This window comes from Eretmochelys imbricata, chromosome 8 (assembly GCF_965152235.1).
Source record: "Eretmochelys imbricata isolate rEreImb1 chromosome 8, rEreImb1.hap1, whole genome shotgun sequence".
NCBI classification, from domain to species: Eukaryota; Metazoa; Chordata; order Testudines; family Cheloniidae; genus Eretmochelys; species Eretmochelys imbricata.
Genome location: NC_135579.1, coordinates 34935165 through 34956790, shown reverse-complemented (window position 1 = coordinate 34956790; position 21626 = coordinate 34935165). Strand labels below are relative to the sequence as shown.

The window sequence follows — 21626 nt, the reverse complement described above, 5'->3', positions numbered from 1 at the left end:
CAGACTGGTACCACTGAAATCATATGAGGTTGTACCTGTTTTCCCCCGCTGAGGTCCTGGCCCAAAGAACTGAGTGAGAAATAATTAAGGAATCTGGCGCTTTTGTCCTTTGCTGTATAGAAAAGAAAAATTACAGTATGTCCAAAGCACGTCTGTTAATAACTATTAGGATAATTAATGTATTTATGTACACTGTGGCAGCGTCAAGGAGCTGCAGTCATGGCCCAGGACCCAGTTGTGCCAGGCCCTGTACAAACACCGAACAAAAAAGGCAGTCCCTGCCCCAAGGAGCTTCCAATCTAAATATAACAAAAGACAACACGTGGAGACAGACAGGCAGGCAGACAAGGGGGCACAAGGAAACAAGAGGTTCATATGGGTCAGCATGGAAGGCAATGGCTATTTAGTGATGTATTTAGTAAGTTGCATCTTAGTGCTCAGCAGATGGTCAGTACTGGAACAAAGGGACCCAGTCCAACCCCACTGGACGTGTGGAAAATAAGCAAGCAGTAGGAAGCGTGAGAAGAGAGTTAATCAATTATTAAACTTCTTCCAGTGTAAACGATCAGAGCTGCTGCTGGTAACCTGGGTACAGAAACTGTGTATGAACACGGTCTAAACCTTCCTCTGTGGCCAGGGGAGGTCCTGCCTCTGTCCACATTCAAAATGCTGGCAGTCTGCTGGTGTAGAAAGCACATCACATGCTCCAGCTCGGTGCTAGACCCAGCCTGCAGGCCCGATCGCGCAGCCCTTCTCAGCGCGAGTGGCCTTTGCCCCCCGCGGGAATCCCACTGACATCAGGGGCATGGCTCGGGTGAAGAACTGTGCATCTGAACGTGCCTCACAGGATCGGGCCCCAGGGGTGTTTGAGCTTCAGCGTCCAGGGCAGTGGTGCAGAGCTCTTGCTGCTGCTTTGCAGACAGCTCCCTGCTCATGGGCCAGCTCACTGGTTTCCAGCTGTTCTGCAGGTGTCAGGCTCAGTGTAAGGAAGCAGCCAGAGAGGCTGGAAACAAGGCAGAACCAGCTCAGCTGCCTTTCCTAGGAGCCACGGCACCGGCACCACAAGAGGAAAGGAAACCGGAGCAGCCCTCAGGGACCAGAGTCAGCCAGGGGGAAGGACTGTCTGGGGTGCAGAGAGTGAGGCTGCTCAGCAGTGTGTAGTGGGGAGAAACACGTGGCTGGCTCAGGGAAGAGGGGAGCAGAAGTGATGTGGGGGGAGGTGGAATGAGAGCAAAGGGCGACGGAGTTAGAGGGGATATTTGCCTTTCTGAGGCCAAAGTGTAGGCAGGGCCCTGTGCCGAGTTTTAACAAGGTTTAATGAGAATCTCTAGCTAACAGCTCAACACTGCTATGCTTTAGAGCTGCCAGCCCTGGAGTAGCTTGGACGTCCTGGCTGGGCAGGAGCCAGAGGTGTTAGGTCCAGCCATTCTAGCTCCTTGGAATTGATATCTGGTCAGGTGAAAGGAGGGTTGATGCAGGTTGAATAGTGTGTGCGAAATGGGAAGGGGTAATTTAATAGTGGTGCTTAAAGGTGAACTGCAAATCAAGCATGAAACCTGAGCTAAGCAGCGATTTCGATCCCTTATGCCCCCGCCCTGAGAGAACGCAGCATAGGCACGTGAATAGGGTGACAGAGTCATGGTGTCGGTCCTCTCTCTGCCACTGATTCACTGGGTGAGCTTGGGCAAGTCACTCAGATGCGGCATGTCTCAGTTTCCCCATCTGAGGGTTATGATAGTGACTCATCTCTGTAATGTGCCTTGAGATCTACCGATGAAGTGCATTCTGTAAGTGTGATTATTATTTATCACACTGCCGTGGGAGGCATTCAGCACAGAAATGATGCCCAGCACAGCAGGGCCCTGCCTTCTAGGCACTACTGCAGGACAAATTCATAATAAGAAGTAAACCTTTACAAATTCTTTCTAGCCCTCTTGGAAAGCCTCTCAGTACTTCCTGCTTCTCTGATGCGATTCCAGAATGCATCTTTTGGCGACATCCAATGGATTACCATGGATTACCCAGGCTGCAGTGCGACCTCCGGTATTTGTGATGTCACATCCTGGAATCTCGTCAGAACTAATGGGATTTCATGCAAGGGGGGGGGCAAAAGAATCGTATACAAGTAAATTAAACTGTATTTCTCTGCGGAATGCCCATCATGGCCTGGCAAGAGGTGGGGATGAGTATCTCTAGGGAAATCTACAGCCAGAAAGCAAGACATATGAGCCCACTAAACCTTTGCAGTATCATAGATAACACCTTTCTGTGCCTACTACAGAGCTTTTGGGAAAGTTCACTGTAGATGAACACAGCTCAACAGCCCTTGCCAGCCTTCTAAGCCACCTTAACTTTTCATCCCTTTGCTGTTTATCATGGACAGCAGCCAGGGAAAAGCTTGATCAGCCTTCTAAATTGCAGCCATCCTGGAACGCCTGACATGCTGACTCCATGACAAGCTGACCTGTTCAGAGCAAAGGACAACATGTTGAGCAAGCTGTAATCCCCACCATACCACACTAGGGCAAGCCATAGGTCTATGAGTATCCTAAATCCAATAAAGGAAGCACCCTTCCCTCCCATAATATCATATGTTCAGTGCCAGATCAGGAAAGAAGTGTCCTTCCTGACCCTATCAGTGATCAGCAGCAGCCCTGAAGCATGAGATTTTATTACTCAAGATGCTTTCAAATATTTTCTTTTTTATCTTAAACTAGGGAAGTTAAAAGCCAGTAACTATGTTAAATGCAACAGTAAAAGCTGGGATCTGAAAGCCACTTATGCCTGAAGAGACTCCCACAGGAACCATTCCACCATCTTCATGTGCACTGCAGTAGGGTCAGTCATTAGGTGACCACGTAACAATGGGGCAGGCTCGTCATTAGATATATAGGGTGGGATTTTCAAATGCACTCAGTTTTGATTGGCCTAACTCCACTCTCCATTCAAGCCAGTGGCAAAACTCCCGTTGATTTCAAAGGGAGTAGGGTTAGGCCAATGCAGAGAGCTTTTGAAAATTCCCTCCTTATTTGACAAATAAGAATGGCCATGTGGGGTCAGACCAAAAGTCCATCAAGCCCAGTATCCTGTCCTCTGACAGTGGCCAATGGCAGGTGCCCCAAAGGGAGTGAATAGACAGATCATCATCAAGTGATCCATGCCCTGTCACCCAGTCCCAGCTTCTGACAAATAGAGGCTAGGGACACCATTCCTGCCCAAATATAAGTGAAATAGCTGATATTATAGAAATGGGACAGACACTGAGGGGCACAACCTGCTCTCAGTTACAGTATGTTAGCCTGGAGTGAATCCACTGCAGGATCCGCACTGCAGAACATTGTGAGCTTTTAACAAAGAGAAGAAATGTGTAATGGGTCCATCATCTGGGGAATAAAAAAACAGAAGGCCTTTTTTCAAAGGTAAGCATGGGTTCATCTGCTGGAGACCCTGCTTGTGCAATCAGATCTGCTAGTGTAGCAGGTGAGAGGGGCGTAAATTAGGGTTACATTAGCCCAGACATCAAGATTCTTCACAGTGCTCTGGTCTGTGGGTCTGATTGCAGGACCAGGACATGGCGTGATCAGTATTTGGATTCCTAGTAAATGCAAGAGCTGATCAGTTGTCTACTGGTGCTAATCTGGTTTTGTTTTTTAAATGTGATCACGTGCGGCACCAGAAAAAAGCAACAGGAGTGACACTTGACGCTCTGAACTGCCAGGCCCTCTTCGCTCCGGAGAATATGCTTTGCCCAGCAAGCTGGAAAGATAGGTTCAGATGGACCTGCTAAAAGTGCCTTGTTGTCTCCCTTTGATGTATTTGTGTCTTTCCCCTGTTCCAGGAAAATTTTGTATACACTTGAGAAGATGAAGACACTGAACAAAATAGCTGGTGTTGAATACTTTGTTTTGCTTTGTAATGCAGAGGTTATATCTGCAATGAGATAGGACTGGACGGGACTGTCATACTGGACCCTGTCCTGCTCGTGGGGCTAAAGGAACCTTTCTCTAACATGCATAAAACAAATACATTTTTAAAGGGCAATAAAAGTGGTGAGATTTGAAACCATTATATTAATCATGTGTGTGAAATTGTATCGGAACCCACCTTACGGGGGGGCGCAGTATGTTGATGCAGATTCCTGATATGTTCGACTTGAATGCAATTCTTCTGTACAGTACAGGCTGATTCACTGAGGTGCCGATCCAAAGCACAGAGAAGCCAATGAAAAGCTTCCTGTGGATTTCAATGGGCCATGGGCACTTTGGTAGTCAACCTGCTATGCCAGTTCAGCCTCTGACCCCATTAAGGGGCTGGTCCTGGAAGCTGTCTATTTGAGGAGCCCCAGTTGAAGATAAGTCACCTCCGTTTGTAGGACTGGACCGTGACAGAAAACATCATTAAGAGACAATCCAAAAAAACTTGAAATCGAATACAGTGCTGCATGGAACAACAGCCCCAGGCTAAACCGATACTTGTTGCATTTCTGTATTGCTGCACTCCACAGGGTGTTTTGGGTAGGCAAAATATGCAGGATTCCTCGTGATGAGAGCTTCGCTCCTTCTTCTTTTATTATTTCTTTGCCTTTCTGTTGGGTTGCACAAACAGAAATGATTTAAGCCCCACAATGCCCCGGGAGGTAATTAAGTGGCATATTATTTTTATTTTGCAGATGGGAAAACTGAGGCACAGAGCTATGCAAGCTCTGATTCTGCACTGAAAGCTGTGCAGGTGGGAGGTTCGGGGGGGGTAGGGGGGAACCCAGGTTTAAGCAAAAATAAAATCTATCCACCTGGAAAGAGCAGCAACTGCCAGGAATGGTGCCACCTGGTGCTTTACTTGGCTACTGTATTCTATTCTATATGGGTTGTTATACCATGCTCAGCAGATCTATGTACTGAGACCTGCCAACTCATTTCACAGATGCCACTGACCTGCCGTCTTCCATTCACCAGCAGCCTGCTCCATTTGTGCCCATCTGAGCCAGGCTGACCTTTCCGCTGTATATCTGAGCCAGCTGTAGAGCCAAGCCCTCAGTGTGTGCTGCGTGGAAGGAAAGGGGTATGTTTGCTTGGACCAGGCCCTACATTTTCAAGCCTTAAGATTCTAAGTGGTTTTCTCCCCGAGGGCAATATAACTGCAAGTCTGCTCTTCCGATCTGCTGATTTACCTGGAGGCGACTGAAATTTCACAAAGATGGATCTGAACTTCCTTAGTGTAGCTAGGAATTGTGCCAGTCAGCTGATCGCGCCTGGCCTGCAGCCACCGGGCTAACCCTTCCTTGCACTTTTAGCTCTGAGCAAGGGACCTGCCGTGTTTTAGAGCACATCAGTGAGCCCAGGGGGTGGGGTGGGGGGAGCTTCTTGTAGCTAAAGCAAAGGGGGCAGAGCAAACTGCCATACAAATGTGAGAACCTGGTGGGAGTTTGGACAGAAGAGCTGGGGGTGGGGGGCTATGATGGATTTGTGCTTAGTGCCCAGCTCCACCCTCCAGTGAATTAATAAAGCCTGGATTCCCTGAAGATAGTTACAGAATCCAGGATACACCGACCAGCTGCCTGATTGCTTCAGTCAAAACACAAGGGGCCAAATCACCAGCTAGTGTAAATCAGGCAGCTCCAGTGAAGTCTATGGACTACCCCAGCTGAGGCCATTGTGTCATGGAACAGTATTTGTTAGGAGAGGCTGTGACTGTCCACAGAGCCTAGTGTAGTTAGGTGCCCCAATGAAACCATCTCTCACCTGTTGGAGTCATAGACTGTCTGAGCAACGTTTGGGGTCTGACCCTGCAGGCCTTAATCAGGTACTGCTCCCACTGATTCAGAGCCGCAGGGCTGGGCTCAGGCAAAGTTTGGCGCCAAAGAGAAAGTGAGCCACTCGTTACCACTGCTAGAAAAGCAACACAAGCTGTCACTTCCTCTATGGCACTGGGGAGACGTAGGGTGAGAAAGTGGAGGGAATGCAGCAGGGAAGAACAATCAAGTAATCAGGGGATTGTTGGGGGGCTGATTGAAAAAGAGAGAATAAAGGATTTCAGAGTGACCAGCTTGTAAGTGGGAACTTGAGAACTCTTTGCAAACCCTGGAAGTGTGCAACATCTCAGCTGGGGTGTGGAATTATTTAGGGTGGCATTATTTATCAGGAGGACAGAACTAGGGATCAGGGGGTGGAATTAAGCTGAAAACACTCCTAGGGGTTAGTGAATGAGGCAGAGGAATAAACTCTCCCAGGAAAGGGGTGGAAACCTGAGGCCTGGGGAAATGTAACCCTAGACTGGCCAGGAGGCTAGCTAATAAGCTCAACCCTGCATCAGCCCAAGAGGGAAGCAGTCTGGTTGCTCTCGTAGGACTTCCAGCTGTAACACCTTCATGCTTCTGTGTCTTTATATTTAGCTTTCAGAGTAACAGCCGTGTTAGTCTATAATTCGCAAAAAGAAAAGGAGGACTTGTGGCACCTTAGAGACTAACCAATTTATTTGAGCATAAGCTTTCGTGAGCTACAGCTCACTTCATGCATCCGATGAAGTGAGCTGTAGCTCACTGTAGCTTATGCTCAGATAAATTGGTTAGTCTCTAAGGTGCCACAAGTCCTCCTTTTCTTTTTATATTTAGCAGAACTATGGCCACAAGTGACCCCCAAACACCACAAATGCCTTGAGACTGAAGAAGGGGAAAACAGTGGAAAGCTGCAGCACCAATGCCCCCCAGGTGTTTGTACCAGGGCCTTAACCAACGGGGTTTTCATTTGTGTAAAAAATCTACAACAAAGCGGGTTGTGCAGAGGGTGACACTGCCTTAGTGAAGTGTCAGTGACTTCTCATTGGCCAAAGGGTTTGCTTATTGCTGACCTGCTGCTTCCTTTCAGCGCATTCAGCCTCTCTCCCTTCTCAGTAGCTTCCTGAGAGGGGCTCTCTAAGCAGGGGAAATGAAGTCACTGCTGCCGGCTGTCTTGGTGCTGACCTTTTTTGATCTAAGAGCAGCAGATGACAGAAAGCATTCTCCCTGCAGCAACCCCCTCGGGGACTCGGGCCCAGTCTCGGAGACGGCCTTCTCTGCTACGGCCCCCCGCTTCAACGCTGAGGAAGCCTATTCTGCCCATATGCCTGAGCACCTTCAATGTGATGCCTGCAGAGCGATAGCCTTCCAGGTGAGTTCCCGCCCCGCAAGCATTAGGGCCACTGGGCCTCAGCGGCCCGGGACAAAGGCCCACACAGAAACGCATTAAAATCTGAAGCAAATCAGTGGATCACAGAACTGAGGGTTCACCTGATGATAGTGACTGTAGTTACACTGAAGTTTATAATACAGTGACTGTAGTTACATTGTAGTAATTAGTGTATAGTCATAGTGTGGTTATGCTTCCAATACATGGAGATACTATTAACAGTCAAGTGAACTCCATGACTGAATTACTTGTTGTTGCCCTTTTAGGGTCACTCTTAACACATGACACTACAACAACTGGGAAACGGTAGTTTTGGGTACAGGTACCTAGCCTGAAATCCTTTACCCAGACAGTGAAGTAACTGGGTTACCCTCTAGCATTACGCTGTAACTGCCGTGTAATTACAAGTCGGCGTATTATAACGTATGAGCAAAAGGAGAGATGGACAAGACCTGTTAGAGTCTCTATTTTGTTGTTGTTGTTGTTACTGTTATTACATAGCAACCCCCTGTCATGGACCAGGACCCCAAAGAGAACAAGAAGACAGTCCCTCCCCTTGCAGGATCCTTACACAGGGATTTCCAATGCTGCTCAGCTGATTTTGCTGCTGGTATTTCCACCTGATTGACAGAGGAGTCCATTGGCACAGAGAGGCTGTATATGCTCCCCACCCTCCTGCCAGCCAGAGGAGCATGGGCCTCTTGGTTGTCCTGTGGAGGAACTTCTGAAGGCTCAATGGGTGGGTTGGATCAGGCTCTCACCTTCCGTGACCAGAGTAACCCAGCCCTAAATCTCTATGGGGCAAACACTACCTTATCCTCCAGCGCTGGGATGGGCTCTGCCCATCACTGAAGCACACAGGTTCTGCTGCTCAGGGAGCGAGGGGGCAGGCACTGAGAGTCAGAGCATGAAGGGGGATCAGAATACCAGAGCTGAGATCTGCCAGGCAGAGCTAAGAGGAGAATCCGTCTCTAAAATCTTGGCAAAGGAATTTTTGCCAGAGCTGCTTCCCTTGCCCACATTCCTAGAAACTGTGAGGGAAGAGGAATGGGTCAGCGGCCACTGTCAAGGGAAAGCTAGGGGAACAATGTCCATTCAGTCTCCCTGGCATGAAGCAGGCATTTCCTGGGCCAGAGATTTAGGACTCAGTCCTGCAATTGGATCCTCTAGCACTGGCTCTCCTGGGTATTTCTCCCCTTCCTCTGGTATAAATTCTGCAGTTGATGCAAGTGACTTGTAATATGTAACCCAGATTTAATGGCCTTTTATTTACTTTTTATGGTTGACATTGTGGACTGGGTACAAATTGCTGTGCCTGGCTATAAACCAAAGTTATATGCATCCCACACCGCTTTGCTGCAATAATCTTCTGGCTCAGCAAGGCACTCTGAGGCCAGATTTTGAGAACCTGGCCCCCAACACAATTTAGCACCCACTGTTATTCAGAGGCACAGTTTATGTTGTAGACACCTTATCCTCTCAGCCCATTCAGGGACTTTCCCATCCAAATGCCTTGTGCCACACTCAGAAAAACTCACTCCAAATCACCTCCTTAAAGTGCAGCTCTGCTCTGCAAAGTAACCCTGCAAAAGTGCAGCTTCTTACTTGGCAGATCTGTTCCTCATGGGTGTCAGAGCTGAGTTTATCTAGATTTGCTCTGAGCAGGGTTAGGCAATGCAGCAGCTAAATTCCAGCACCTTGTCTACACTAGAGCTGCCCTGGAGTTAGTAATGGTGTGAAGACATGTTAAGGGGGAAAGGCTAGAGTAGACAAGTGGTGCAGAGTCTTTCCGCTAACTTCAATGCCCTTTGGATCATGCCATTGTGAAACAAATGTTCAGTCCTAACAATGGCACAGCACCTTCCATCTAAAGCTCTCAAGGTGCTTCCTAAGCATGACTGAATTAAGCTTCGCCCCTCTCCCCCAAAAGCTAGGTGGGAATGGACAAACGGCTACCAGTGACCTGTCCTGAGCCGAAGTACTGGGCCTTCCCTGGGCTCCTGGCAGTCCTGCTCTCCTCCGGCTTATCTCCTTAGCAAAGCAGCATATCTGCATTGAACTCCAAGGCAGGAGCAACTGCTGAGGGCCTTGAGTCCCTGTATTTCAGACAGCCATGCTGCGCTGCACAGGAACTAATGCAGGAGAGCCCAGCTCCCCAGGAGACACAGGGGTGAGGCATTCATAGCTTGCCAGTCCAACATGGGCAGTTGCAGAAGTTAAATCTACATTAGAGGATGTCCCTGGTGTATTAAAAAGAAAACCTCCTCTTGCAGAGAGGGGCAGGATGCTGCCGTTAACAGCTGGCTCACAGCCGTCCCAAAGCAGCCTCTGTTTTCCCGCTAGAGGGTAAAAATGGATTTATGCAAATCACCCCAACCAGAAGCCTGCAGGTGCAGAGCGTCCCGGGAGAAAATCCCCGAGAAAACAGCCACACAGCTGCTTTCAATAGCCTTCGCTGGGCTCAGGCTGCAGTCAAGCCATATCAGCCCTGTGCGAGTCTGACTACAGCCCCTTCTGGCTGAGATCTCACAGCTCTTTCCTACCCAGGAATTCAGCCTTGCAATCCCCTGTAGGAGGTAGGGAAGCATTTATGCCCCATCCCTCAGAGGGTTAGGTGATTTGGCCATGTTCATGCAGCAAGTCAGTGTCAAAGCTGGTCATAGATCCCCCGCAGGAGCCCTGATCACTGACCAGCTGCTGTGTCTGTGCCCAATGCCTTTCTGCCCATGAGCTAATGAATGGGTTTCTTTTGCTGCATCCAGCATCCCGCACAGCTCACCGCTCTGACGTAGTACTAGAGCCCCCAGCTCTCTGGACTTGGCTCATTGATAGAGACTGTTGCATTGGGAACACTTTAGTGGTCTAGCTCAGCTCCTCAGAGGTCTTCAGGCACCTGACTCCCTTTGACTTCAATGGGAACTCAGCCATAGTGCCTATGCCTGGCTCCAAGTGTGTGTGTTCTGTGCTGGGCTGGCAGCCCCCTAGATAAAGCACTGCTAAGAGCAGCGCAAGCTCCCTCCCATCATGCCCTGCTTCCCTACATGTGCGTCAGACCTGGCCCGGAGGGACCACTCCTACAGGAGAGTGGGGGGTGCAGGCTCCTTGACCCAGAGCAGACAGCCAAGGAGAAAGCCAAGGCTGTAGCTGCTCTGAGTTACAGGGGTGGTTGCTGAGAGCTAAGACTGAGGCCCACCAAACTCATTACACATGTTCAGCAAACAGCTGCAAATGGGCACTGACACCCTGAGGCTATGGCAGGGTGCTGTGGTGACTGAAACAGGTCCTTTCCAACCATGCAGAATAAAGACGAGCTGAGCTGCAGCTGCCCCTGAGAGTAACTATTTTTTGGCTCTTGTGCCAGGCTTTGCCAAACAGCTTGGCATGTTGGGTATTGATAAATCAGTCCCTTGTTTAGGTGCTGAGCTCTAGCTAGCCTCACCTCTGTTGTGAGTGCTGAGCCTTCAATACCTAGCCTTTCAGCTTGGCAGGGTAGCACAGGGCTCATAAGAATTAGAGAGGGAGGGGCCTTAGGCCATCCAATGCAGGTTGTTGTCTTCCTATCTCTTTGTCCAGCTCTCTCTTCTCCATCGTTCCCCGCCCCCCTCCACCAGTCTCTTTCATCTGCCATCCTTCAGGGCCAATGCCTGTTTGGTTTTCTGTTGGCCTCAGGCTTTGCTCCAAACGTTTGCTAACAGGTGGCCTGCTGCTGCCTCTGCATGCCCACTGCAGCTGAGCCTTACTGGTATGTGAGAGGAGGATGTAAACTTATTTTAGCTTCTGGCCTGAAAGAAAGGAAACTCCGGGCAAGTGTTCGAGGACCACGTTGCGGACAGGCTCCTGCCCCCATTCACGTGCAAAATGGACTGGAGGCGTTGCTGCACAGCAATCCCTTGGCCTGTGCATCCATCCGTCCATCCCTCACACACTCACCGCTTCCCTCAGGGGTTTGGAGGGAGGGGACACGTGGTGTGTCCCACTTTTAAGCAGATTATTTAACGAGCTGATTTGCATTTTGAAAAGACTGCCCATATAACTTTCAGCTTCAGTCTGTGGGCAACAGGCCCTGGCCCCAGCAGTGGCCATACACGGAGCTGCACAAACCTTGGCATTAGGGGCTTATGTTCTAGAGAGCGCCAGGGGGCTAGGGATATGGGTGGATGCTGGCAGGTGCCAGAAGGGGAACCAGGGGTCAATGCTGTTCCCTGCTCCCCTTTGGTCCCTGCTCCCGCAGCGGCTGCTTCCTGGGCTGAATCCAGCAGGGGGTGCAGCACAGGGTGAGAGAAAGGGGTCTTCTGGCTGCCTGCGACTGCACCCCTGGTGGCCACCAGCTGCAATTGCAGGCCAGGCCTGCAGGATGGTTGGTGGCTTTGCTACCAGCTCAGTCCCCTCCAGCGCACTCTACTCCCCGCCTGTCCAGCCAGGCCCTGCCTTCCCCGCACCCAAATTCCCCCAGTCAGTGGGGGGTGGTTGAGGCAGGCCAGGGTAGTCAGAGCTGCCTAGTTAGGAGTCCCAGCTGCAGTCTGCCCAGCTGGGGACTGATGAGACCTGCTGGCCGAGCCCAGCAGCTGTTAGGCCGCTGGCACAGGAAGGGGGAAGGAGCTGGACAAAAGCTGGGGAGAGACATTGTTTCCTCCATTGACACCCCCCCGGAAAGTTGGGGATATATGTTGGGGGAGGGATAGCTCAGTGGTTGGAGCATTGGCCTGCTAAACCCAGGGTTGTAAGCTCAATTCTTGAGGGGGCCATTTAGAGATGACCTCCTGAGGTCCCTTCCAACCCTGATATTCTATGACAGACACAGCCAGGCTGGCTTTACGAGCTGCTCCTGAGCAGCCCCATTGACTGGGGCAGGCTTGGTAGGGCTTCCTAGCCAGTACTGGCATGGCTGCACCAGTGCAGGTCTGAGTGCCTCCTGGGTTCCTCCTCCATGCATCCCAAGGGGAAGGGATGGATCCTTCCACAGTAGGGTTCCAACTTTCTAATTGCTGAAAACCGAATACGCTTGCCCAGCCCCCTGCCCCACTTCTTCCCCCGAGGCCCCGCTCCTGCTCACTCCTCGCCCCCCTCCCTCCATCGCTCACTCTGCCAGGACGCACCTGGCTGGGAGGAGCTGACACAGAGCTTGCCCAATCAGGGCACTGCAAGGGCTGGGGCGGGGAAATCAGGGCAGAAGGGGGGTGGACAGGATCCCCACCACCACCAGGTGGCGGCACCTACCTCTTGGAGCCCGATCTGGAAGCCAGCCATTGCTGTGTCAGGCGTCCCAGCTGAGCGGAGAGCAGCGGCTCCAGCCGCAGCTGCTGCTCTTCCTACCCCCAGTGGCGAAGGCCAGTTACTGTGGCCAACTGGAACTGCCAGGTTCCTTTTTCAGCTGGACATTCTGGTTGAAAACCAGGCACATGGCAGCCCGATTCCACAGAGCAGGAGTCAAGGCCTGGAAAGAGTCGGTGACTTGCTCTAGAAGAGCCAAGAATTGAACCCAGCTCTTCTGAGTGCAGGGCCTTACCAATGACCCTTACACCACGGGCTGGAAGGGGCAGACATAGAGGCATGACACAGGAATCTCCTTATGCCAGGAGACCCTGGGAGTCATTTATCATCTGTTTACACCAGCAGAATGGTTTCAAGGGGCCACATCAGTTTGGAAGATTGGGCCCTGTGTGTGTAATTTAAATATATGGGTGAGGTACCCTGGCTAGGCACCATGAAAGCCTGCAGGTTTGTTTGTGTGTGCACTGTCACATCCGCTCGGTGTTTCCCTTCCACGAAAATCTAGGCACTAGAAGCACATTCAGACAAGTGGGTTTGGGCGTCCCCTGACCAGAGCAGGGCTGTGCATTGCTAACATCCCCACCATGCTTCATGGAGCAGTGTTCCCTCCTTAATATTATATCAGTCTCAGCTGACCGGTCTCTGTCTTGTATTGAAGATGCAGAAATACCTGACAAAAGCAGAATCCAAACGGTCATCTGCTAAAACGCCGGCCGCTCGCCTCAGCGAGTCCGAATATGTGGACACACTGGAGAACAGCTGCTCGCAGAGCTGGGAAAGGTGAGTCAGCGCACGCGTTGATCTGAGCCCATCATATGTGCGTGGTAGCCAGTATATCTGCCCAGCGTAGCCCAGCCTGCTCTCCTCCTCAGCCCCCAGAAAGGAATTGAGCTGCACTTCGGGACCCAGCAAAGCTAAACTCAGAGAGACCCGTGAGCATTTCCAGGGAGATGCCTGCTGATGCGTCAGATGGGAATGGGAAGGGCACCAGGCTCCCCACAGCAACTCAGTCCTCAGCAGTCCAGGGGGAGCTTAGAATGACTCAGGGAAGGTCATATTTAGACAGCACAGATGATCAAGGCAGGTCTTGGATTAGTGGGATTTCTTCAGACTGGGGAGTCGTGCTCCAAGCCCAAAGCAAAGGGTGATGGGGGGGCAGGGAACCACCCTTGGGCACAGCCCCATGCTCCGTGGCCCCTTAGGCACAGCACCGTGATCCTGGAAGGTGCTCAGCACCCATGGAAGACACCAGGAACCTGGGTGAACTGTCTCCCAGAGGTGCTCAGCACCTGGCAGCACTGGGCCCTGAGCAGGCTGGTAGCCTTTGTATTTCCCCAGCATCATTCAGCCTTGTGGTCTCCTCACTCAGGGCAGCAGCTCCCTGGCCTTTCTCACTGGAAAAGGTGGTTGCCGTCTCAGCTGGACTGACATCCCAGCTCCAAACACCTGACCCAGGCAGGCAAGGCTGTCGGTGCTGTTCGGTCAGCCTGGATCGCAGCTGGTTGGGAAAGGGGCTCTGCAGGCCCCCCAGCCTGGTGAGCCGACCAGTGACCAAAACAACAGTGCAGACCTGCAGCTGCTTCTCAGAGTGTTAGTCCCGCCCACGAGCCAGGCCACCAGTGCCTGGGCCAGCCCTTCCCAAACTCCGAGACCCGGGTGAGCCAGCTCCTTTGGGCCTCTGCCGCCACAGAGACAGCCTGGGCACCTGACACTGGCTTTCCTGAGTCCTAGGCAGCGCCCTGACCACTGGCCCATCCTTCCTCTCTACAGGGACAAGTCTGGGCTTTGTTGTCATGTAGACCAGCCCTATGTGAGAGCTGCCAGGAAGCCAGGCACTGTACAGGGTCCTGCAAGATGTGTGGGGAATTTTTTCTGCCTGCTGAAACTTGGCCCACTATGACACAGCTAGCCCTGCTCCTGGGAAATGGGCCTGGAGCCTTGAAGAGGCTCAGGACCCAATTTGACGAGACAGTGCCAGGAGCTCCCCTTTCCTGCCCACCCTGGGCAAGGCAGGCCCAGCTCCCCCCTCTTTCCACTGCAGGTGTGAGATCTCCAGTGGGCGGTGGGAAGGGGGCTGCACCCCCTGCCCTGGGTGTAGACTGGGAGGCATGCTGCAGCGCCCTCAGAGCTGGCAGAGGTGTGTCTCCAGTGTGCGCTCCCCATCCTGGCTGACTGCCACAGCCCTGCCTACGGCCTCCAGCCACGCTCTGGCCCCTCCACACTCCCTCTAGCTCACTCAAGGGTGCCAGGGGACAGAGCCCTGCGCTCGGAGAGCGGCCTGTTGTGTGAGGCTCAGCCCTGCACTACCCTGGCACTCAGAGCACTGGGATCCAGGGCTGCAATTCAGGCCCACCCTGGAGACAGGGGCCAGCTATGCCGCTCAGCTCTGGAGCTGCCCATCTCGACAGCTCCCGAGGGCTCAGCTCTGAGCTTTGGGCTCCAGCCCAGCCCTGCAATTGATCAAAGTTCAGATTCAAGCCAACCTCAGGGAGGGTGTTTTATTTAGCTGCAGGCAAATTCCCAAGGTTCAGTGACATGTAACAACAGGAACATAAACAAGGGGGTTAATAGATTCCTGCTTACAGGCCCCCCATGTAATCAGAGGAAAGGCCTGGGCTGCCCTCCCCTCACTAGCCCCAACCACCAACTGCTTGGCCTCACACTCCCCTTCCCCAGGGGACTTGGGGTTTGTGTGGAGCAGCTGCTTCCTCACAGCTTCTTAAAGGCACAGACTCATGTTTCATGTCACCATCACTGTGACTTTGTGATGTTCCCTCTTCTCTCCCCAGCTATGGAGTGAAAGAAGTGGGGGGCGTGAAACGCTTCGCAGGGCCTGGCCTGAAGAGCCAGGAGACCATGAGTGTCATGATGACGGGTGGACCATGGCCAGCAAGGTAAGCCCAGAGCCAGGCAAACAAGAGTGGGGGGCTGGGGAGCGTGTTAATGGAGGAGTAGCCTTGGGGGGCGCAGCAAAATTTGAAATACCAAATGCAATTCCCTGCTGTATTTGGGGGGAACAACCCCCCCTAGAAGCCAACTGGCTGTTTTTCTGGATGCTAAATGGGTTGCCAGTGGCAAACTGGGCTCTATTAATGGTGCCTTCCAAAAGAAATGGAAACGGGGCTTGCACAGGTCCCCTGGGGCTCTCGCTCCCAGCCAGGGACCAGCCTGAGCCTCCACTTCCTGCTGAGCACCAAAGGAGAGAGGGCAGCTGCTGAGCATGCTCTCCACACCTGACTCCCAGACTGGCACTGTGACCCGAGTAATGTTTGCAGAAGTGCCCAAAGGCCAGATTTTAAACGGGTTTTGGTGCCTAACTCCCAATTTAGATGCCTAAATACCTTTAAGAGTCCGGGCCTGAGTCCCATTTTCCACGGTGAACATTGCCAACCTTGTGCCAAGCAGTAGCAGATTTCGGAGCCATGCACGTTGGCGGAGAAATCCATGGCCCTGAGTCTGGATATTTTTGTAGTGTCACTTATTTGTTGACACTCTTTGTGCGAGTCCAGGAATGGCGGTGTTCACACAGCACCCAAACAATCCCCTCTTGCAGAAATCTCAGCCCCAGTGAGCAACTCTAGCTCAGGAGATTAAGGCAGAGAGCAAACTTGCTAGATGTTTGCAACAGCTCCCCGCAAAGAAACTAGATCACAACCCTGCATTGCTTCCAACTCCATGTATGGCTTACACGCTGAGATAAACAACCTGTTGTCCTGTGTGTGACAGCGCCACCTGGTGGCACCTGCCATAACAATGACGTGAATTCCTGTTTCTGTTTCTCTTGTCTTTGTAGGTTATATAAGCTGTGCCACAGCTACCTGGGTGAATTTGGGGAAGAGCAGATCTACGAGGAGTACCGACGCAGGCCGGCTGCCTTGGCAGAGTTCCTGTGCGCCGAAGAGCAGAGCACCTGTACAAGACTTCGCAACACCAAGGGCAAAAGCCTAAACAAAGCGAAGGCTCTGCAGATTGAGCTGTAGTTCTGCTCCCGCTCAGGGAAGATTGGCAAGTAGGGCTAAGCTGACGAGTGTGTTCCATCAGCCTGGCTTCTGCCAAGGCAGATTGGCCATCAAAGGAGACCAATGTGATGTTTCTGGGCTTTCCCCCAAAAAAGAAATGCTTCCAGGCTCTTTTACATTGTTGCTATTGCTTAAAAAAGATCAATCCCTGTAGCCTCGCAGGGCTGACAGGCAACCCAATAATAACAAACCACCGTGTGCATTCGGGCAACCCAATAATAACAAACCACCGTGTGCATCCGGGCAACCCAATAATAACAAACCACCGTGTGCATCCGGGCAACCCAATAATAACAAACCACCATGTGCATCCGGGCAACCCAATAATAACAAACCATCGTGTACATCCGGGCAACCCAATAATAACAAACCACGGTGTACATCCGGGCAACCCAATAATAACAAACCACCGTGTACCTCCAGGCAACCCAATAATAACAAACCAAAATATACAGTCAGGCAACCAAATAATAACAACCCAATATGTAAATCCAGGCAACCCTATTATAACAAAACGACACGTACAGTCAGGCAGCTTTATAAGAATAAAATTATATTCTTAGCCCAGCAATTATTTATTGGCAACCCTAAAATAAACCAACACACATATATAATTACACATCATATATCAATCCAATGCCAGAAACACATGGTGGCAGATCCTCAGTGTAAATTATCATAGCTTCAGCAAAGTCTGTTGGAGCTGGGCTGTAGTCAATGGCACTCTGACAATTTCCACCTGCTGAGGCTCTGCCCATTAGATCTCATATAAGCTCAGTACACTGAAATAGTTACATCCAGCCTGCTTTTTAGAAGCTCCAACTCCTCACAGGTCCCTTTGACTTCCTTTCCCGCATTGAGGCATGGGGCATATGTAGGTTTGCTGTTGAATTCCTCAGGTTTCTAGCTGTACATTCTATAAATAATGCATTTTACTAACTATATGAGTATAAATCAATGGCCCATCATTTCCCACTGTATCTCACATCTTTAAGTCATTCTCAGAAGGTCATTTCAATGATCGTCAACCCTATGGCGCCCATGGTGCAAATACATGTTTCAGGTGGTTTGAAAAATCTCTTTCTAGGCTGTTCCCTTGTATGGGCTAGTGCCCATTGCCTGGCAGTGCTAAGGTGTCTCCTCCACCACCCTAACTGAACACAAGGGCGTTGATGGCTTAAGTCAGTGTGGAAACTTTCTGTCTTTGTTTAGGTGGAGGGGTTTTAAGTGCATTTGGGGGCCTTTTACTCACTGTATGATCAATTGTTTTCCCTTGGCTATTCTTCCCCTGTTATTTCTATCTAATTTTAGGCTGCCTGTCTTTTGCTCATCACCTGTGGGCTCAACAGGTAACCCTGCTGCCCTATCTTCCCAGCACTTAGGGACGTTTCAACCCTTTCCCACCTAACTTCATTCACTTCTTCCTTCACAGTGGGATATTTCTGACAGCGAGAGTCATTCCTTTGGAATGTTTCCAATTATTAGCTGCTTCCTTTTGTGGCTCACAGACCTGCAGTCTGATGAGCAGGTTGTGCATTTAATACTTTGTTCTGATCCTGTTCTAGGTTCCTGCTTTACATTGTTAAGTTCTAGCTGGCCGAGTGTCTGGGCTGAATGGCGCTGTTATTACAGGGGATGGTTTGTTTTATAAAACATGATGGCCTGAAAACTGGTTTATTTTGCCACAGAAAAATACAATGAAAATTAAAGAAAACTTGAAAATGTTGACATTTCATTGAAAAATCAAAAAAGTTTGTCTGAAAAGCAAAAAGTGTTTGGTTTTCAGTTTTTCAATGAAAACTCAAAATATCCCAGGGAAAGCAGCCACTTTTGGGGAAAAAATTTATTGAGTTGAAAACTCAATTTTCTGTCAAAAACCTGCTGAGATCAAAAAATTTTGACCAGCCCTACTCATGGGCCTGGCTTAGTAAAAGGCTCAGGACAGTGGGAGCTGAGCACTCTGGGAGATCTGGCCTGATCTTATGTAGTGCTGAGCACGTCCTGAGCCAGCATTCTTCAGCTCTGATTACTGTCAGTAGGAGTTGGAGGCACTTAGCACCTGGCTGGATGAGTCCCTGCTTGTGTGTGTTCAGGCATTTGTGGAAATGTTCACAAGTGCTGAAAGTTTTCCCAGCTTAGCAAAGAGCGTGCTCGTCTGTAAAGCATGTTGTTCGTTAGCCTTTCATGTAACAACTTTTAATGATTCAACCATTTGCAGCTGATTAAAATGGTTCATTCTTCCAATCAGGGAATGGAACAATGTCATGTGACTTTTGGTAATCGACTACATGCCCCAAACAAGGAATAGTCTGAGTGAACTGTTCACAATCGACTTACGGTCTGAAAATTATTCACTCCAACACATTCACTGAAAAAAAGCCTAGACTGATTCATACACTGTTCTCTAACCAAGAAAGGGTCTGATGTCACAATGCATACTGTACATAATGAATAGCTCAACCAGTTCATGAAATGAGACCGTTTGTAGATCCTCTGTCGGGATCATCACATACTCTGACTTTTTTTACATTGTCCCTTTAAAGAGCCATTGACAAAACCAAAAGAAAAAGTGTAACGTTTTCCAAAGTGCCTATGTCACGTCGGAGCCTAGGACTCATTAAAAGTCAAAGGGCATTAGGCACTTTTTCAAATCGGATTTAGTTCCCAAGTCACTTACGCACTTTTGAAAATTTTACCCACAGCCTATGGCTGAATGAGCGCTGGCATCAAACTGAAAATGAGGGCCCGAGTCTGCTCCCCCTTATATTAGTGTAACAACACTGCAATGGAGTTGCTCCTGTTTTACACCAGTGTTAATGAGAGAAGAATAAGGCCCTAGGGCTTCGGCTACATGGGAAGGTTTTGCAGTATAGCCTAAAGTGTGAATTTAAACCATTATAATTCTACCAGCATAACTCCCTCTATGGACACTCATACCAGAATAAGTGTGTCCACACAGGAGGTTGGCTATGCAGTATAACTATAGCCATGTAACTGGCACAACTTTCCCATGTAGACAAGGCCTTAGTTAAGTCAAGTCAAGTTCTAATATGCTCCACGGCCATTATAGCATCCCTCCTCATTCTACATGAGAATAGCTACTACATTCATGTACAATGTTACCATGTCCCGTAGGGCTGAGTGCTCAAAGAATTAGGTACCTAAATACCTCTGAGAGTATAGTCCAGACTCATCTTCCCATCACGCAGCCCAAGCAGTGCTGGGCAAGGCAAGTGGGGGAGCATTGCCTTGTGCAGCATCACTTTGCATTGGGTCACTTGACCGCTGCAGGTGGCTTCAGGGGCAGTGACCAGCAGCCATCAGATGACAGCATGGCCAAGGGCTGTGGGAGCAGAGCAGGCAGCTATCCAAAAGCACTGGGCCTCCATGCAGATGGCATTGGCCTCTGCAGGTGTCCAAAGAACTGTGCAGAACTTAGCAACATTTACAGGACTAGGGGGCCAAACCCCCAGCTAGAGCCCTGTTCTTCCCAGCCCCTTAGGGAATGAGTTGGAGCAACTCTGGTAGTTTTCTGCCCCCTAGCTTGGCTTTTAATGTGGCCACCAAAAATTAGCGATGAAGAAGACATCTTTGGTCATCAAGTCAATCCCTGCCAGCATAGGATTGTACTTTGGGGTTTATCTATACATGGTGTTTGTATCACTATAACTCCAAGCCTCTAGTGTGGATGCAGTTATACTGCTGCTTATAGTTAAAGCAGTACAAAATCTGGTGTAGACCAGCCCTTATAGGGTCATTCTCAAGTGTGTTGCTCAGGCCAGTTCCCCACCATTCAAGCACTGGGCCTTGCAGTGCTTCCCATGGGGTTTCTCTCATTCCAGATGGGATTCCCAGATGAGCAGCCCATCCCATCTTTGTCCCACCACATTTGCCATCCTTCTGGATGCATCAAGAGCTAGGTTTCCTCTTTGTGATGGCAGTTAACATGACTAATTCCACACTCTGTGATGGGGTGTCCACACCACACAAGGCAGAGCAGGCTGCACCTTGGGGAGAGCACAGGATTGAAAGGTTGATTGATGATGGAGCCCAGCGGAGAAGGAACAGGTAGGGCTGGTATAAAGCCAGGAAGTTCACAGCAGAAAGAGGCTTCAGGAGAAGTAGTCTGCAATCACCCCCTGGGAGAAGGGAGTTTGGGCTGGTAAACCCAGAGGAGTCAGAAGACGTAGGAAGGAGTCCAGGGCAATAGCAGCAGCGTCTGGGAGAAAGCAGACCATAATTGCTAGACATAGGGTCCCTGGACTGGATCCTGGAGTAGAGGGTGGGCCGGGTTAGAAGTGGTGCAGACTGGACAGTGGAGCAGAAGACTGCCTGGGACTGTTGTACAATAGGACTTTGCAACCGCAGAATGGGAGAACTATAATGACCTGGCCTGAGGGCCAAGCCATGAAGAGAGAGCCTCCTGAGTCACACAGAGAGAGGGAGGGAGGTGGCAAGGTGTGTGAATGAGCGGCAGCAGTGGGTGTTGGACCCAGAAGGAGCTGGTCCCCAGAGAAGCCAGGAGGAGGTGCCCTAGTAGTGAGTGGACCCTGTGACACCTTGCCCTCTCCCATAGTCCTGGCCCCGTCATCAGCTGGGACTTGGAAAACATTAGCTCCCCCATCCATCAGCAAACATTCTTTAGCATCTAATGTTGCAGTTAATGCTTAATTTCATAGCAACCTTTGTAACTAATAGGCTACTAGAGAGAATCGGTGTGAATCATGGATAGACACGGGTACAGAGACTTTATGCCAACAGCAGCACAAGCCTGGGGCTGCGGACACCTTCCCACCAGCCTCCTGCCACCCTTGAGCTTTAGATGGTGAAAGACCCGGGATGGATAGCTCTGGTGACCAATTACTCTGGGTCTTCACAGCGTAGACAGTGGCAACACAAGCATCTTCCATATTCCCAGCCATTGTGACTCACCCCTGGCCTGGAGACACCAGTGTGAAAGGAGAGTTTGGTCTGCATGGCCCATTCAGTCCTTGGCCTATCTACTGTAGTGGTTAGCCACTGGGAACTGGATCAGCACCACCAAACAGCAGGATGACGGTGCTGACTTTCAGCTGCTGAGGTCCAGGAACAGATTAGAACCAGCATTATCAGGCCATGCCTTTAAGGGTGTGTCAACTCTGGGAGAAGTGTGTCAACTCTGGGAGAAGTAGCTCCC

General features: G+C 50.4%; 1 protein-coding gene across 1 annotated transcript; it reads left to right on the top strand.

Moving 5' to 3' along the window:
* Positions 1-6880: 6880 nt before the first annotated feature.
* Positions 6881-18673, top strand: MZB1 (marginal zone B and B1 cell specific protein). Its single transcript, XM_077824021.1, has 4 exons — positions 6881-7142; positions 13090-13211; positions 15221-15325; positions 16225-18673. Exons 1-4 carry the CDS (start codon positions 6921-6923, stop codon positions 16409-16411), a joined length of 636 nt encoding a protein of 211 aa, XP_077680147.1. The 5' UTR covers positions 6881-6920; the 3' UTR covers positions 16412-18673.
* The last annotated feature ends 2953 nt before the right edge of the window (positions 18674-21626 follow it).

Coding starts and splice junctions, on each gene's coding strand:
- MZB1 (XM_077824021.1), top strand. CDS start 6,921: ATGAAGTCACTGCTGCCGGCTGTCTTGGTGCTGACCTTTTTTGATCTA. Junction 13,212..15,220: donor TGCTCGCAGAGCTGGGAAAG/GTGAGTCAGCGC, acceptor TTCTCTCCCCAG/CTATGGAGTGAAAGAAGTGG. Junction 15,326..16,224: donor GGTGGACCATGGCCAGCAAG/GTAAGCCCAGAG, acceptor TTGTCTTTGTAG/GTTATATAAGCTGTGCCACA.